Below are 18,065 nucleotides of genomic sequence, written 5' to 3'. Positions count from 1 at the left end.
CCTAGGTCATGTGGTGCTACTGGTGGCCCTTACCAACTAGGCAGTGAAATACAATCTACAATGTACATCATTTCCTAGGTCATGTGGTGCTACTGGTGGTCCTTACCAACTAGGCAGTGAAATACAATCTACGATGTACATCATTTCCTAGGTCATGTGGTGCTACTGGTGGCCCTTACCAACTAGGCAGTGAAATACAATCTACAATGTACATTATTATCTAGGTCATGTGGTGCTACTGGTGGTCCTTGCCAACTAGGCAGTGAAATACAATGTACATCATTTCCTAGGTCATGTCATGCTACTTGTGGCCCTTACCACCAAGGCAGTGAAATACAATCTACAATGTACATCATTTCCTAGGTGAAGTGATGCTACTGGTGGTCCTTACCAACCAGGCAGTGAAAGTCTACAATATACATCATTTCCTAGGTCATGTGATGCTACTGGTGGTCCTTGCCAACTAGGCAGTGAAATACAATCTACAATGTACACTTCTTAGGTCATGTGGTGCTACTGGTGGTCCTTATCAACTAGGCAGTGAAATTCAATCTACAATGTACAACATTACCTAGGTCATGTCCTGCTACTGGTGGCCCTTACCACCTAGGCAGTGAAATACAATCTACAATGTACATCATTACCTAGGTCATGTCATGCTACTGGTGGTCCTTACAATCTAGGCAGTGAAATACAATCTACAATGTACAATATTACCTAGGTCATGTGGTGCTACTGGTGGTTCTTACCACCTAGGCAGTGAAATACAATCTACAATGTACATCATTCCCTAGGTCATGACATGCTACTGGTGGTCCTTACCACCTAGGCAGTGAAATACAATCTACAATGTACATCATTACCTAGGTCATGTCATGCTACTGGTGGTCCTTACAATCTAGGCAGTGAAATACAATCTACAATGTACAACATTACCTAGGTCATGTGGTGCTACTGGTGGTTCTTACCACCTAGGCAGTGAAAAAAAATCTACAATGTACAACATTACCAAGGTCATGTCATGCTACTGGAGGCCCTTACCACCTAGGCAGTGAAATACAATCTACAATTTAAATCATTCCTTAGGTCATGTGGTGCTACTGGTGGTCCTTACCACGTAGGCAGTGAAATACAATCTACAATGTACATCATTTCCTAGGTCATGTCATGCTACTGGTGGTCCTTACACCTAGGCAGTGAAATACAATCTACAATGTACAACATACCTAGGTCATGTGATGCTACTGGTGCCCCTTACCACCTAGGTAGTGAAATACAATCTACAATTTAAATCATTCCTTAGGTCATGTGGTGCTACTGGTGGTCCTTACCAACTAGGCAGTGAAATACAATCTACAATGTACATCATTTCCTAGGTCATGTCATGCTACTGGTGGTCCTTACACCTAGGCAGTGAAATACAATCTACAATGTACAACATTACCTAGGTCATGTCATGCTACTGGTGGCCCTTACCACCTAGGTAGTGAAATACAATCTACAATTTAAATCATTCCTTAGGTCATGTGGTGCTACTGGTGGTCCTTACCAACTAGGCAGTGAAATACAATCTACAATGTACATCATTTCCTAGGTCATGTGGTGCTACTGGTGGTCCTTACCAACTAGGCAGTTGAATACAATCTACAATGTACGACATTTCCTAGGTCATGTCATGCTACTGGTGGTCCTTACCAACTAGGCAGTGAAATACAATCTACAATGTACAACATTTCCTAGGTCATGTCATGCTAATGACGGCCCTTACCACCTAGGCAGTGAAATACAATCTACAATGTACATCATTTCCTAGGTCATGTCATGCTACTGGTGGCCCTTACCACCTAGGCAGTGAAATACAATCTACAATGTACATCATTTCCTAGGTCATGTGGTGCTACTGGTGGCCCTTACCAACTAGGCAGTGAAATACAATCTACAATGTACATCATTTCCTAGGTCATGTGGTGCTACTGGTGGTCCTTACCAACTAGGCAGTGAAATACAATCTACGATGTACATCATTTCCTAGGTCATGTGGTGCTACTGGTGGCCCTTACCAACTAGGCAGTGAAATACAATCTACAATGTACATTATTATCTAGGTCATGTGGTGCTACTGGTGGTCCTTACCAACTAGGCAGTGAAATACAATGTACATCATTTCCTAGGTCATGTCATGCTACTTGTGGCCCTTACCACCAAGGCAGTGAAATACAATCTACAATGTACATCATTTCCTAGGTGAAGTGATGCTACTGGTGGTCCTTACCAACCAGGCAGTGAAAGTCTACAATATACATCATTTCCTAGGTCATGTGATGCTACTGGTGGTCCTTGCCAACTAGGCAGTGAAATACAATCTACAATGTACACTTCTTAGGTCATGTGGTGCTACTGGTGGTCCTTATCAACTAGGCAGTGAAATTCAATCTACAATGTACAACATTACCTAGGTCATGTCCTGCTACTGGTGGCCCTTACCACCTAGGCAGTGAAATACAATCTACAATGTACATCATTTCCTAGGTGAAGTGATGCTACTGGTGGTCCTTACCACTAAGGCAGTGAAATACAATCTACAATGTACATTATTTCCTAGGTCATGTGGTGCTACTGTTGGTCCTTACCAACTAGGCAGTGAAATACAATCTACAATGTACATCATTTCCTAGGTCATGTCATGCTACTGATGGCCCTTACCACCTAGGCAGTGAAATACAATCTACAATGTACATCATTTCCTAGCCTAGGTCATGTGGTGCTACTGGTGGTCCTTATCAACTAGGCAGTGAAATATAATCTACAATGTACATCATTTCCTAGGTGAAGTGATGCTACTGGTGGTCCTTACCAACTAGGCAGTGAAAGTCTACAATATACATCATTTCCTAGATCATGTGATGCTACTGGTGGTCCTTACCAACTAGGCAGTGAAATACAATCTACAATGTACACTTCTTAAGTCATGTGGTGCTACTGGTGGTCCTTACCAACTAGGCAGTGAAATACAATCTACAATCTACATCATTTCCTAGGCCATGTGATGCTACTGGTGGTCCTTACCAACTAGGCAGTGAAATACAATCTACAATGTACATCATTTCCTAGGCCATGTGATGCTACTGGTGGTCCATACCAACTAGGCAGTGAAAAACAATCTACAACATACATCATTTCCTAGGTCATGTGGTGCTACTGGTGGTCCTCACCAACTAGGCAGTGAAATACAATCTACAATGTACAAGATTTCCTAGGTCATGTCATGCTACTGGTGGCCCTTACCACCTAGGCAGTGAAATACAATGTACATTATTTCCTAGGTCATGTTGTGCTACTGGTGGAACATTTTCTATTAAATAGAACTATATTCTGTGCATACCCATCATTCCATTGTGAATCTGAAGGTAAACGCCCACGCAACCTTTCTACTGGCGAGATGGTAGCGTAAGGATCTATATTTGTACGGTTGATGCGATGATCATAATTATCTGCATAGTATGAAGGATAATATCTATCTTCTGATCTCTGAGTATACGAGTCTGAAATTATAAACATTTATAGTGTATGATCTTTGAGTATACGAGTCTGAAATTATAAACATTTATTGTGTGTATGATCTTTGAGTATACGAGTCTGAAATTATAAACATTTATTGTGTGTATGATCTTTGAGTATACGAGTCTGAAATTATAAACATTTATTATGTATGATCTTTGAATATCCTGTTTTTAAAACAAATTTAAACAAGTTTAATGAACATTCATCATGTGCCATATAACTATCCACACAAATAAAGTTCCATGCCAGGAAACAGAAATCCTGACCACTTACAATGATGGGCACAGGCCATCAAAATACCTCATGACTAAAAAGACAAACATAAGTTGACAATATTTCATATTCTTTTTATGAAACAGACCAAAGATACTTTTGTATCTTCCATATAAGTTAAGGTTAATTGAAAGAACTCATTTTATACTACAAGATACTTTTACAAACCTGTAATTTATTCAATATGTGAATTTGCAAAAATATGTAAAAAGAAAATTTAAACTAGAGCTGTCTCCATAGGATGACACATGCCCCCGATGGCACTTTAAATGAATAGTTATGGCCGATGTTCGAGTTTAGGACCTTTGACCTACGGAGCTGGGTCTTGCGCGCGACACGTCGTCTTACTGTGTCACACATTTATGCGTAGTTATTTTAAAATCCATGCATGAATGACAAAGATATGGACCGGACACGCCCATCAATGCACTATCATGAAAAAAGACCTTTAACATCTAAGTGTGACCTTGACCTTTGAGCTACAGACCTGGGTCTTGCGCATGACACGTCGTCTTACTGTGGTACACATTCATGCTAAGTTATTTGAAAATCCATCCATCGATGACAAAGATATGGACCGGACACGCCCATCAATGCACTATCCCTTAATGTCTAAGTGTGACCTTGACCTTTGAGCTACGGACCTGTGTCTTGCGCGTGACACGTCGTCTTACTGTGGTACACATTCATGCCAAGTTATTTGAAAATCCATCCATCGATGACAAAGATATGGACCGGACACGAAAAATGCGGACAGACCGACAGACTGACAGACCGACAGACAGACGGTTCAAAAACTATATGCCTCCCTTCGGGGGCATAAAAAATGGACAATCAAAACTTATTTTTTATATAAACAAGAGCACCGCCTTGCAGGAGCAGACGCTCATCTGATTTTTTTGTCTCTGCATAACAGAAATATTGTCTTACCCACGTGTTTTTATGATATTTTCTAAGTCCAAAAGAGACCATAATTCTTGCAAAAAGCAGGATGGAGTTATGTTTCTTGCTGTACAGAGTCAGCTTCTGATGGTTAACAAGTGTTGCAAGTTTTGAAGCAATAGCTTTCATAGTTTAGGAGAAAAGCTGACCTAAAAGCTGACCTAAACACAAAACTTAACCAAGAAATCTGATTTTCTCAGTCCAAAAGGGGCCATAATTCTTGCAAAAAAAATGTAGCTACGGTACTTGCTGTGCAGAGTCAGCTTTTAATGGCGAATAACGCTCCAAGTTTTAAAGCAATGGCTTTGACCATTAAGGAGGAAAGTTGACCTAAACGCAAAAAATCTGATATTTTCTAAATCCGAAAGAGGCCATAATTCTCGCAAAAAGCAGGATGGAGTTATGTTTCTTGCTGTACAGAGTCAGTTATTGATGGTGAACAAGTTTTAAAGCAATGGCTTTGATAGTTTAGGAGAAAACATAAAACTTAACCAGGCAACGCCAATGCCAATCAAGTGATGACAATAAAAATCAGATGAGCTAAAAATACTCAACAAGAGGGCCATGATGGCCCTATATCGCTCACCTGTTATCATTGCACTTGAGGACAAGAAGGTCCTCAGAAAAAATATCTAAGTCCAAAGGACAGGAACAACAAAGAAAAGAAATTTAACCAAAAAGAAAAACAAAATTCTTACAAGGTACAGATATGTCAAAATACACCTAAAAATTGGAGGTACCATCCATGTTGTACCACAGAAAAGTGGTCTCAGTTTTTCCCTATGGCCAATAATAAAAAAGTTACTATAAACAGGCTATTTATAGTAACGTAAAAGGGAAGTAATTCAAAAGAAAATTATTGTAAGATAACAAAAGAAGGATCTGCCAAATAAATCTGTTAACATAAATGAAATTTCAGATCAGTATCTTCATTAGTTACGGAGATATACCCATTTTAATTTCAAAAATAAAGGGAGGTAATTTGACATAAAATCAGTCCATAGTTATCTACCCTGATTGCCTCGGTCCAAGTAATGACAATAATGAAATTTCAAATAAGTCCTGTAAGTACTTACTGATATAAATCCATTTTGACTACAATCAGGGGAGGTAATCAGATATAAAATAACTCTGGAAACTACGAATGGATCTGATTTGTCATGGAATCCAAGATTTATTGTTGTTGAAGATATTTTGGAAGTTTGTATCAAATAAAACCATAAATGAAGTCTCTATATGGCTGCAAAAGCCAAAATAGCCAATTTTGGACATTTAAGGGGCCATAACTCTGGAACCCATGATGGAATCTGTCCAGTTTAAGAAAGGAACCAAGATCTTGTGGTGATACAAGTTGTGTGCAAGTTTGGTTAAAATCAAATCACAAATGAAGTTGTTATTGTGCAGACAAGGTCAAAATAGCTAATTTTGGCCCTTTCAGGGGCCATAACTCTAAAACCCATTAGGGGATCTGGCCGGTTCAACAAAGGAACTGAGATCTTATGGCAACACAAGTTTTGTGCAAGTTTGATTAAATTCTAATCATAAATGAAGCTGCTATTGTGCAGACAAGGGCAAAATAGCTAATTCTGGTCCTTTCAGGGGCCATAACTCTGGAACCCATAATGGAATGTGGCCAGTTCAAGAAAGGAACTAAGATCTTATGGTGATACAAGTTGTGTGTAAGCTTGGTTAAAATAAAATCATAAATGAAACTACTATCGTGCAGACAAGAAATTGTTGACGGACGGACGCACGGATGCACACACGACGGACGACGGACGATCACAAAAGCTCATCTTGTCACTATGTGACAGGTGAGCTAAAAAGAGAAGCTGTATGTTCTATTTTATATAAATTTTCAGATAACATCCTAGCCTGGCAGAACTTGCTCATACAAAAAAACATACCAGGTTTCATTAGAATCAGTCATTTCTCACATGAATTATTGAGCGCAATCAAAGTTTGACAGTGCCAGTGTGCCCGCCTGACATAAATCAATCTAATAAGTAATCTGGTAAATTAAAATTAGTAAGATGTAACACACAATCAAGCAAAGTAGAACTCTCAGTAAACTATAACCAATTCACAAAATCAAAGAATAATTCAAAAATATTGTTACCATCATATGTAACATCCTGGTAATTCTGGTGGCCATCATATGACAACTACAATATAAATATATATACATGTTATGCAGATCTCTAATCATGTAACTAAGCCAAACTCATAGTCTAAGAAAATGAAAACTAAAATTTAAATCTGCATCACCACAGAGCATGATGAAACAGCAAATATAATTAATCTGTGGTTTTAAAAATCAACAACAAAAGTGAATAATTTAACAATTTCATCATTATACAGCAGATTTTGTCACCTGTGATATCTAGGCAAATCAAGATATGCTGAAAGGTGTTCACTTACTGCAAATCAGTGATACCTATGTAGACCTGTATACTTTGGGAGTATGATCACTTATCTTTTTACCTTATGTGATCTGTGATATCTAGCAGGATCTGGCTATGGTGGAATATCGGCAATGTAATCACTTACCATATGTGACCAGTGATATCTATGAGGATCAGGATATGGTAAAATGTGATCACTCACCTTAGGTGACCTGTGATATCTAGGAGGATCTGGATATTGTGGAATGTGATCACTTACCTTGGGTGACCTGTGATATCTAGGAGGATCTAGATACAGTGAAATGTGATCACTTACCTTAGGTGACCTGTGATATCTAGGAGGATCTTCATATGGTAAAATGTGATCACTTACCTAAGATGGCTTGTGATATCTAGGAGGATCTGGCTATTGTGGAATGTGATACTTACCTTAGGTGACCTGTGATATCTAGGAGGATCTGGCTATGGTGGTATGTGATCACATACCTTAGGTGACCTGTGATATCTAGCAGGATCTGGATATGGCAAAATGTGATTACTTACCTTAGGTGACCTGTGATATCTAGCAGGATCTGGATACAGTGGAATGTTATCACTTACTTTAGGTGACCTGTGATATCTAGGAGGATCTGGATATGGTGGAATGTGATCACTTACCTTAGGTGACCTGTGATATCTAGGAGGATCTGGATATAGTGAAATGTGATCACATACCTTGGTTGACCTGTGATATCTAGGAGGATCTGGATATGGTGGAATGTGATCACTTACCTTAGGTGACCTGTGATATCTAGGAGGATCCGGATATGGTAAAATGTGATCACTTACCTTAGGTGACCTGTGATATCTAGGAGGATCTGGATATGGTAAAATGTGATCACTTACCTTAGGTGACCTGTGATATCTAGGAGGATCTGGATATGGTGAAATGTGATCACTTACCTTGGGTGACCAGTGATATCTAGGAGGATCTAGATATGGTAAAATGTGATCACTTACCTTAGGTGACCTGTGATATCTAGGAGGATCTGGATATGGTGGAATGTGATCACTTACCTTAGGTGACCAGTGATATCTAGGAGGATCTGGATTTGTTGGTTGAATGTATGGAATATGATCACTTACCTTATATGACCTGTGATATCTAGGATCTGGATATGGTGAAATGTGATCGCTTACTTTAGTTGACCTGTGATATCTAGGAGGATCAGGCCCCGTGTTCACAAAACATTTTTCAATCTCAGCTGAGTTTGAGTTTGAAATTTTAGTATCAGTTTTACTAAAACTTCAGGCTTAAATTCCAAACGAGACTGACGATCAGTACCGAATAATTACTTTAAAATAGTTATTAACTTAACATTTAGTCTTAAACATTCTATTTAGATATAAATGAGAAATTAAGTTTCATTATCAAACTCAGCTGAGACTGAAAATGTTTTGTGAACACGGGGCCTGGATATGGTGGAATGTGATCACTTACCTTAGGTGACCAGTGGTATCTAGGAGGATCTGGATTTGGTGGAATGTATGGAATGTGATCACTTACCTTATATGACCTGTGATATCTAGGAGGATCTGGATATGGTGAAATGTGATCACTTACCTTAGGAGGCCAGTGATATCTAGGAGGATCTGGATTTGGTGGAATGTTTGGAATGTGATCACTTACCTTATATGACCTGTGATATCTAGGAGGATCTGGATATAGTGAAATGTGATCACTTACCTTAGGTGACCAGTGATATTTAGGAGGATCCTGCTATGGTGAAATGTGATCACTTACCCTAGGTGACCTGCGATATCTAGGAGGATTTGGATATGGTGGAATGTCTGCAATGTGATCACTTACCTTAGGTGACCTGTGATATCTCGGAGGATCTGGATATGGTGGAATCCCTGGTATTCGATCTGTTGTGTTAACACTTGGATCTGATGATGATCTGACTAGAAAACGCTTTTTATGTGTTGGTGACCCATCCATGTCATCAAGAGCTCGTGCAAGGTCTGTGTCGCTCTCTTGTGCCCCTGAGAAACTGAGACGATTGGACATCGGGAACAGGTAATCATCACTGATGTCTTCATCAGGCTGATAGAGAAAGAATTGAAAGAACACAGAGATAAAATATGCAAATCTTGTGTTACATGATATATAGGGCCATGATGACTACAGATCTTTCATCTGAGTTTCACAGCTCAAACATTTGGATGGAGAAATCCACAAAACATTTGAGCTAAAAGACTTTGAAAACTGACCTGAAGATTAAGAGAAGATTTTCGAAGTTTTCCTTAGAGCCACATAGGGAAAACTAGCTAATCCCTGGCAGCCATGTTTTTTGTCATACCCAGACAGTTTCTTGACAAAAATAGCTTCAGCAATTTCAGTAGATGGTCAACCATAGAACATTTCTGCAGATCTATTTCAAAAGTGGATTACACTTAATACGAGATGTCACTTATATATTTTATTATTTTGAAGACTAGCTGCCATGTTTTTGACAAATCCGAATTATCTGTTCAACCTTACAAAAGAAATGCTAGTCGGAAATTCCTTCAAAATAAAATTAGCTGTTTCAAATGGAGGAGATATTGTTTGTAAACTGTTCTACTTTAATCTATAATTGTAACAATCTTGATAAAAGGTCACCCAAGAAATTATTAACATAGCACTTTCAGTGAAAATAATCATTATGTGTTCTCTATAATACACATGGGGAGAAATAGTTACTATGCCCTCTAGTGACCACATATCTTTACAAATTCTTTACAACAACCACAGTTTTGCACTGAAAGTATTTCTTTGTTAATTCCTGTGTAGTTTGATGATAGAAATTGACTGACTGGTTTAGGTGGAGATGTTGTTAGAATTGACTGGAGAGATGTTGTTAGAAGCAACTGTTGAATGGGTGATGACAGGAGCCAACAAAAAGCAACTTTGTGTGAGATAATTTGTAACACATGGAAAAGTTACTGAATAAATATCCATCACTGATCTAGCTCGATGTAGATTATTGTAACTACATTATTGTTGAGATTATATAACAACTTTTGCCAGACTTGTGGTATAAGCAATATTTTATTCATTTACAGCCCTGGCCTAAATAGAATTAAACAGAAAGTTAAGTTGGTGATTTGGGAATGCATGGGAAACTGTTAAATTTGTAGCTATGATGATATCACAGTTTTTACCTTTTTCTCTGACATCCAGATCTGCTGCTGTTGCTGAAGGTCTGCCATGTCGAGCAGTTTCTTATACCAGCTCTCCGCGCTGTTGTGGGTCACAGTTGCTGAAATATATACATTTCTCACAGGTTTCTGGCTTTATGTAACATATATTTAGATTTTTAACAGAACCTTTGAAAAGCAAAAAACACCTGTCAAGGATGCTACAGATTAAGTTTAGTGAAAATTGTTCATGAAAACAATTGTTTAAAATAAGCTCAGGGTTCATACAGACAAGGCCAAGTCAAATTCAAGGACTTTTCAAGCACTAGTCTTATAGTTTTCAAGGACTTATTTATAAATAATACTTACACAGATTTGTAAATTCTAGCTGTCATTCATTAGTGTCTACATCCGCCATTTTAGTCAGGGGAAGAGAAAGTACGAAACATTCGTACCCAAACTTCGCTTTCGTCCCGAACACATTCGCCCTTTTTTATTACGGCGTTTTCGTAGCTCTGCCCATTGCTCGAAACTTGCCGATTTTATTCTAAAAGATTTACTTTTGATTTTCAGGGAGATTTTAATTGTCTAGCATACGAGAAAATAAGACATTCAAGTACTTTTCAAGGTCTTTGGGCAATTTTCAAACACTTTTCAAGACAAATTTTGTTTTCAAGGACTTTTCAAGACTGCCCTTCATTTTCAAGTACTTTTCAAGCCTGTGCGAACCCTGTAGCTATTTCATGCTCTTGACGGCCTCTAAAAAGCCCAAATGGAATCATTTAATTTAAAAGAATGCTACAGACAAGGTTCGGTGAAGATATGTGGTTCATAGGAAGAAAAATGTTTCTTTTTCTATTTTCAGCTCAAATTGCCCCTAAAAGGGATTTAAGCAAACTTAAAAGTGTGCCTGCAAGCTTGGAGATGATCTATCATGTGGTTCCTGTGTAGTAGTTTAAAGTTAATATCAGATGTCAAAATCAGCACCTTTAACAACACACACAGTGAATCTTAGTCCTAACAAATAGTCACTGAATTAACAAAGTTGCTCTTATTTTAACTTTAAACTAATAGTTACATTCATACTTTTTCCAACCCTGGTTTGAATGCTTTCAAAGTTAAAATATATCTGCTACTACTGTAAGAAGAAAGAAGAGAGTGAAGTTCATACCAGTAAATAAATGGTGGTAGAACTTTTCCAGTTTGAGACTCTGTTCATACAGTTTCTTTGGCTGTTTACTGGAACCTTTGGCCCATTTAGCTCGAAGTTCCTTCACAGTGGTTTTACAGTCAGCCTTCAGGAACACCACAATAGGATAAAACTGGGCAAAGTTTAACCTGTCTACATTGTGTGGTGTTACATCTAACAGACAGTGCTTTCTCTACAATATACAACATCAATTATATACTTTTTTATGGTTTTATAAAGAAAACTGCCAACTAATAAATGGACAGTATCATATCTGTGAAATTATTTCAAAATTCAAGAATTCAAACTCCCGCTATGCAGAACTTATTTCTAAAAATGGGCATACAAGATAAATTTATGATTTTGGTATCAGTATGTGGACACAACCTTGAAGCTTGCTGCTTCAATTTTTACACCAACCATTTATAAACTTTCACTAGAAAGCAACAATTTGAATTTGAAAAGGCTAACTCTGTGTCTATTAAATGAGCAAAGTTAAAGTCAAATTTAAAATGGCTAGTATAGACTACAATAATTACCCGACTTATAATGTCTTTAATTGCACCAAGTCGTATAATACCAGATCTTGCTTTCCTCTCTTCACTCTGATGACTCTCACTCTCTATATAATATACAAAATAGTCAAGGATATAACAAATTCTACCTTGTTTAGGGATGGATTGTGCTATGATAAATCATGACAGAACAACTCCATATCACAATACATATCAAAATACACCAGAAATAACAAACTTATTTGTTGAATAACCAATATACATCAAATGCCAATATGTCACTGTTTAGCTGAACATGATCATGTAGATGCAGCAAAACTTGCATTGGGATTTTATTGTCACAGACTTTCCTATCACAGTTGTTTTGTCAGCACATGAACATGAGTGTTTTCTGACTGCCATTCCGCAGGACAACATTTTTCAAACATACTGAGGTCTACTTTTAGCATGATTTACCTGTACCAGATAATTACATTTCACACAGGCATTTTACAGAAATTTCAGGCATGGTAATAATAACATAAATATCCAGGTTGAAAGTTAATTTACTCATACTGCCATTGTTGAAATAGACTTGGGCAGTATAAAAATAAACCGCCAGTTATTCAAAGAGATCATAACTTTATAAAATGTAAATGCTGATACTCAAATCTACTTACGTGGAGACTGGAACTTTTCTGGGAAGTCTTTGATAATCCTCTCCCTAGCAACATCTGCAAGGGGACCAAAAAGGACAACAGGACGCACAAAACCAGCTGAAATAAAAAAGGATTTGACTTACAATCAGAAAATAACAAGCAGTGAGAAAACATTAATATCCATCTGAACTCCTGTTACCTATAAAGGAGTACCTGTCTTACTGTTTGCATACACAGGTATGTGAATATCTTCATCTTCAATACTGAAGGAAAAACATGATTCAGAAACTAAAATTTTACAAAGCTTAAAACATATACATGTAATTCAATGACAAACCAAACAAAAAATAACAAGAATGCAACTCCAACTGGTCAAAGAAGCACACAGTCATGTGTATAGGGGACCTTGCTGCAACTGTTGACTGGTCTAAGAAAACCGCAGTCATGTATCTGGGTGAGAGGGGACCTTGCTGCAACTCTTCGCTGGTCAAAGAAACAGTCATGTACTTAGGGGACCTTGCTGCAACTCTTGACTGGTCTAAGAAGCACACAGTTATGTATAAAGGGGACCTTGTTGCAACTCGGACTGGACTAAGAAGCACACAGTCATGTGTATAGGGGACCTTGCTGCAACTCTTGACTGGTCTAAGAAAACCGCAGTCATGTATCTGGGTGAGGGGGGACCTTGCTGCAACTCTTCGCTGGTCAAAGAAACAGTCATGTACTTAGGGGACCTTGCTGCAACTCTTGACTGGTCTAAGAAGCACACAGTTATGTATAAAGGGGACCTTGTTGCAACTAGGACTGGACTAAGAAGCACATGGTCATGTGTACTGGGGACCTTGCTGCAACTCTTGACTGGTCTAACAAGCACCCAGTCATGTGTATAGAGGACCTTGCTGCAACTCAGACTGGACTAAGAAGCATGCAGTCATGTGTATAGAGGACCTTGCTGCAACTCTTGACTGGTCTAAGAAGCATGCAGTCATGTGTATAGGGGACCTTGCTGCAACTCTTGACTGGTCTAAGAAGCACACAGTCATGTATAAAGGGGACCTTGCTGCAACTCCTGACTGGTCTAAGAAGCACCAAGTCATGTGTATAGAGGACCTTGCTGCAACTCAGACTGGACCAAGAAGCACGCAGTCATGTGTATTGGGGACCTTGCTGCAACTCAGACTAGACCAAGAAGCACGCAGTCATGTGTATTGGGGACCTTGCTGCAACTCTTGACTGGTCTAAGAAGCACGCAGTCATGTGTATTGGGGACCTTGCTGCAACTCAGACTAGACCAAGAAGCACGCAGTCATGTGTATTGGGGACCTTGCTGCAACTCAGACTGGACCAAGAAGCACGCAGTCATGTGTATTGGGGACCTTGCTGCAACTCAGACTAGACCAAGAAGCACGCAGTCATGTGTATTGGGGACCTTGCTGCAACTCAGACTGGACCAAGAAGCACGCAGTCATGTGTATTGGGGACCTTGCTGCAACTCTTGACTGGTCTAAGAAGCACACAGTCATGTGTATTGGGGACCTTGCTGCAACTCTTGACTGGTCTAAGAAGCATGCAGTCATGTGTATTGGGGACCTTGCTGCAACTCAGACTGGACCAAGAAGCACGCAGTCATGTGTATTGGGGACCTTGCTGCAACTCAGACTGGACCAAGAAGCACGCAGTCATGTGTATTGGGGACCTTGCTGCAACTCAGACTAGACCAAGAAGCACGCAGTCATGTGTATTGGGGACCTTGCTGCAACTCAGACTAGACCAAGAAGCACGCAGTCATGTGTATTGGGGACCTTGCTGCAACTCAGACTGGACCAAGAAGCACGCAGTCATGTGTACTGGGGACCTTGCTGCAACTCTTGACTGGTCTAAGAAGCACGCAGTCATGTGTATTGGGGACCTTGCTGCAACTCTTGACTGGTCTAAGAAGCACGCAGTCATGTGTATTGGGGACCTTGCTGCAACTCTTGACTGGTCTAAGAAGCATGCAGTCATGTATAAAGGAGACCTTGCTGCAACTCCTGACTGGTCTAAGAAGCATGCAGTCATGTGTATAGGGGACCTTGCTTAGAAGTCCCCAGTCATGTGTTTAGGTGACCTTGCTGCAAATCTTGACTGGTCTAAGAAGCACGCAGTCATGTGTATATGGGACCTTGCTGCAATGGTGGACTAAGAAGCATGCAGTCATATGTATAGGAGCCCTTGATGCAACTCTTGACTAGACTTAGAAGCATGCAGTCATGTTTATAGGGGACCTTGCTGCAACTCTTGACTAGACTTAGAAGCATGCAGTCATGCTTATAGGAGCCCTTGCTGCAACTCTTGACTAGACTTAGAAGCATGCAGTCATATGTATAGGAGCCCTTGATGCAACTCTTGACTAGACTTAGAAGCATGCAGTCATGTTTATAGGGGACCTTGCTGCAACTCTTGACTAGACTTAGAAGCATGCAGCCATGCTTATAGGAGCCCTTGCTGCAACTCTTGACTAGACTTAGACGCATGCAGTCATGTTTATAGGGGACCTTGCTGCAACTCTTGACTAGACTTAGAAGCATGCAGTCATGTTTATAGGAGCCCTGCTGCAACTCTTGACTAGACTTAGAAGCATGCAGTCGTATGTATAGGAGCCCTTGCTGCAACTCTTGACTAGACTTAGAAGCATGCAGTCATGTTTATAGGAGCCCTTGGTGCAACTCTTGACTAGACTTAGAAGCACGAAGTCATATGTATAGGAGCCCTTGCTGCAACTCTTGACTGAACTTAGAAGCATGCAGTCATGTTTATAGGGGGCCTTGCTGCAACTCAGACTGGACTAAGAAGCACGCAGTCATGTGTATTGGGGACCTTGCTGCAACTTTTGACTGGACTAAGAAGCATGCAGTCATGTTTGTAGGGGGCCTTGCTGCAACTCAGACTAGACTAAGAAGCCACAGTCATGTGTATTGGAGACCTTGCTGCAACTCAGACTGGACCAAGAAGCATGCAGTCATGTGTATTGGAGACCTTGCAGCAACTCAGACTGGACTAAGAAGCATGCAGTCATGTGTATTGGGGAACTTGATGCAACTCTTGACTGGACTAAGAAGACTCCAGTCATGTGTATTGGGGGCCTTGCTGCAATTCTTGACTGGTCTAAGAAACATGCAGTCATGTATAATGGGGATCTTGCTGCAACTCTGACTGGACTAAGAAGCACGCAGTCATGTGTATTGGATACATTGTTGCAACTCTTGACTGGTCTAAGAAGCATGCAGTCATGTGTATAGGAAATCTTGCTGCAACTCTGACTGGACTATGAAGCACGCAGTCGTGTGTATTGGAGACCTTGCAGCAATTCCAACTGGACTATGAAGCATGCAGTCATGTGTATTGTGAACTATGCAGCAATTCCAACTGGACTAAGAAGCATACAGTCCTGTGTATTGGGGACCTTGCAGCAATTCCAACTGGACTATGAAGCACGCAGTCATGTGTATTGGGGACCTTGCAGCAATTCCGACTGGACTATGAAGCACACAGTCATGTGTATTGGGGACCTTGCAGCAATTCCGACTGGACTATGAAGCACGCAGTCATGTGAATTGGGGACCTTGCTGCAACTTTTGACTGGACTAAGAAGCATGCAGTCGTGTTTATAGGGGGCCTTGCTGCAACTCAGACTAGACTAAGAAGCCACAGTCATGTGTATTGGAGACCTTGCTGCAACTCAGACTGGACTAAGAAGCACGCAGTCATGTGTATTGGGGACCTTGCTGCAACTTTTGACTGGACTAAGAAGCATGCAGTCATGTGTATTGGGGAACTTGGTGCAACTCTTGACTGGACTAAGAAGACTCCAGTCATGTGTATTGGGGGCCTTGCTGCAATTCTTGACTGGTCTAAGAAACATGCAGTCATGTATAATGGGGATCTTGCTGCAACTCTGACTGGACTAAGAAGCACGCAGTCATGTGTATTGGATACCTTGTTGCAACTCTTGACTGGTCTAAGAAGCATGCAGTCATGTGTATAGGAAATCTTGCTGCAACTTTTGACTGGACTAAGAACCATGCAGTCATGTGTACTAGGGACCTTGCAGCAACTCAGACTGGACTAAGAACCATGCAGTCATGTGTATAGGTGACCTTGCAGCAACTCAGACTGGACTAAGAAGCACGCAGTCATGTGTACTAGGGACCTTGCTGCAACTCAGACTGGACTAAGAAGCATGCAGTCATGTGTATAGGTGACCTTGCAGCAACTCAGACTGGACTAAGAACCATGCAGTCATGTGTACTGGGGACCTTGCAGCAACTCAGACTGGACTAAGAACCATGCAGTCATGTATATAGGAAATCTTGCTGCAACTCAGACTGGACTAAGAACCATGCAGTCATGTGTACTGGGGACCTTGCAGCAACTCAGACTGGACTAAGAACCATGCAGTCATGTATATAGGAAATCTTGCTGCAACTCAGACTGGTCTAAGAACCATGCAGTCATGTGTACTGGGGACCTTGCAGCAACTCAGACTGGACTAAGAAGCACACAGTCATGTGTACTGGGGACCTTGCAGCAACTCAGACTGGACTAAGAAGCACGCAGTCATGTGTATAGGTGACCTTGCAGCAACTCAGACTGGACTAAGAAGCACACAGTCATGTGTATAGGTGACCTTGCAGCAACTCAGACTGGACTAAGAACCATGCAGTCATGTGTATAGGTGACCTTGCAGCAACTCAGACTGGACTAAGAAGCACACAGTCATGTGTACTGGGGACCTTGCAGCAACTCAGACTGGACTAAGAAGCATGCAGTCATGTGTATAGGTGACCTTGCAGCAACTCAGACTGGACTAAGAAGCACGCAGTCATGTGTACTGGGGACCTTGCAGCAACTCAGACTGGACTAAGAACCATGCAGTCATGTGTATAGGTGACCTTGCAGCAACTCAGACTGGACTAAGAAGCACGCAGTCATGTGTACTGGGGACCTTGCAGCAACTCAGACTGGACTAAGAAGCACGCAGTCATGTGTATAGGTGACCTTGCAGCAACTCAGACTGGACTAAGAAGCACGCAGTCATGTGTACTGGGGACCTTGCAGCAACTCAGACTGGACTAAGAACCATGCAGTCATGTGTATAGGTGACCTTGCAGCAACTCAGACTGGACTAAGAAGCACGCAGTCATGTGTACTGGGGACCTTGCAGCAACTCAGACTGGACTAAGAACCATGCAGTCATGTGTATAGGTGACCTTGCAGCAACTCAGACTGGACTAAGAAGCACGCAGTCATGTGTACTGGGGACCTTGCAGCAACTCAGACTGGACTAAGAACCATGCAGTCATGTGTATAGGTGACCTTGCAGCAACTCAGACTGGACTAA

General features: G+C 40.6%; 1 protein-coding gene across 1 annotated transcript in view; it reads right to left on the bottom strand.

The window, feature by feature from the left end:
• LOC123541928 (tight junction protein ZO-1-like) overlaps window positions 1–18,065 on the bottom strand; it is a 213,956-nt gene that overhangs the window by 66,605 nt on the left and 129,286 nt on the right. The window contains 7 exon segments of the mRNA XM_053531778.1: window positions 3,383–3,542; window positions 6,896–6,941; window positions 9,031–9,267; window positions 10,368–10,465; window positions 11,515–11,725; window positions 12,072–12,154; window positions 12,707–12,802. Coding sequence (XP_053387753.1) covers window positions 3,383–3,542; window positions 6,896–6,941; window positions 9,031–9,267; window positions 10,368–10,465; window positions 11,515–11,725; window positions 12,072–12,154; window positions 12,707–12,802 — 931 coding nt within the window.

The sequence above is a fragment of the Mercenaria mercenaria genome, chromosome 19, assembly GCF_021730395.1.
Source record: "Mercenaria mercenaria strain notata chromosome 19, MADL_Memer_1, whole genome shotgun sequence".
NCBI lineage: Eukaryota > Metazoa > Mollusca > Bivalvia > Venerida > Veneridae > Mercenaria > Mercenaria mercenaria.
The sequence above is the reverse complement of the archived record's forward strand: the minus strand, read 5'-3'. Positions and strand labels throughout refer to the sequence as shown.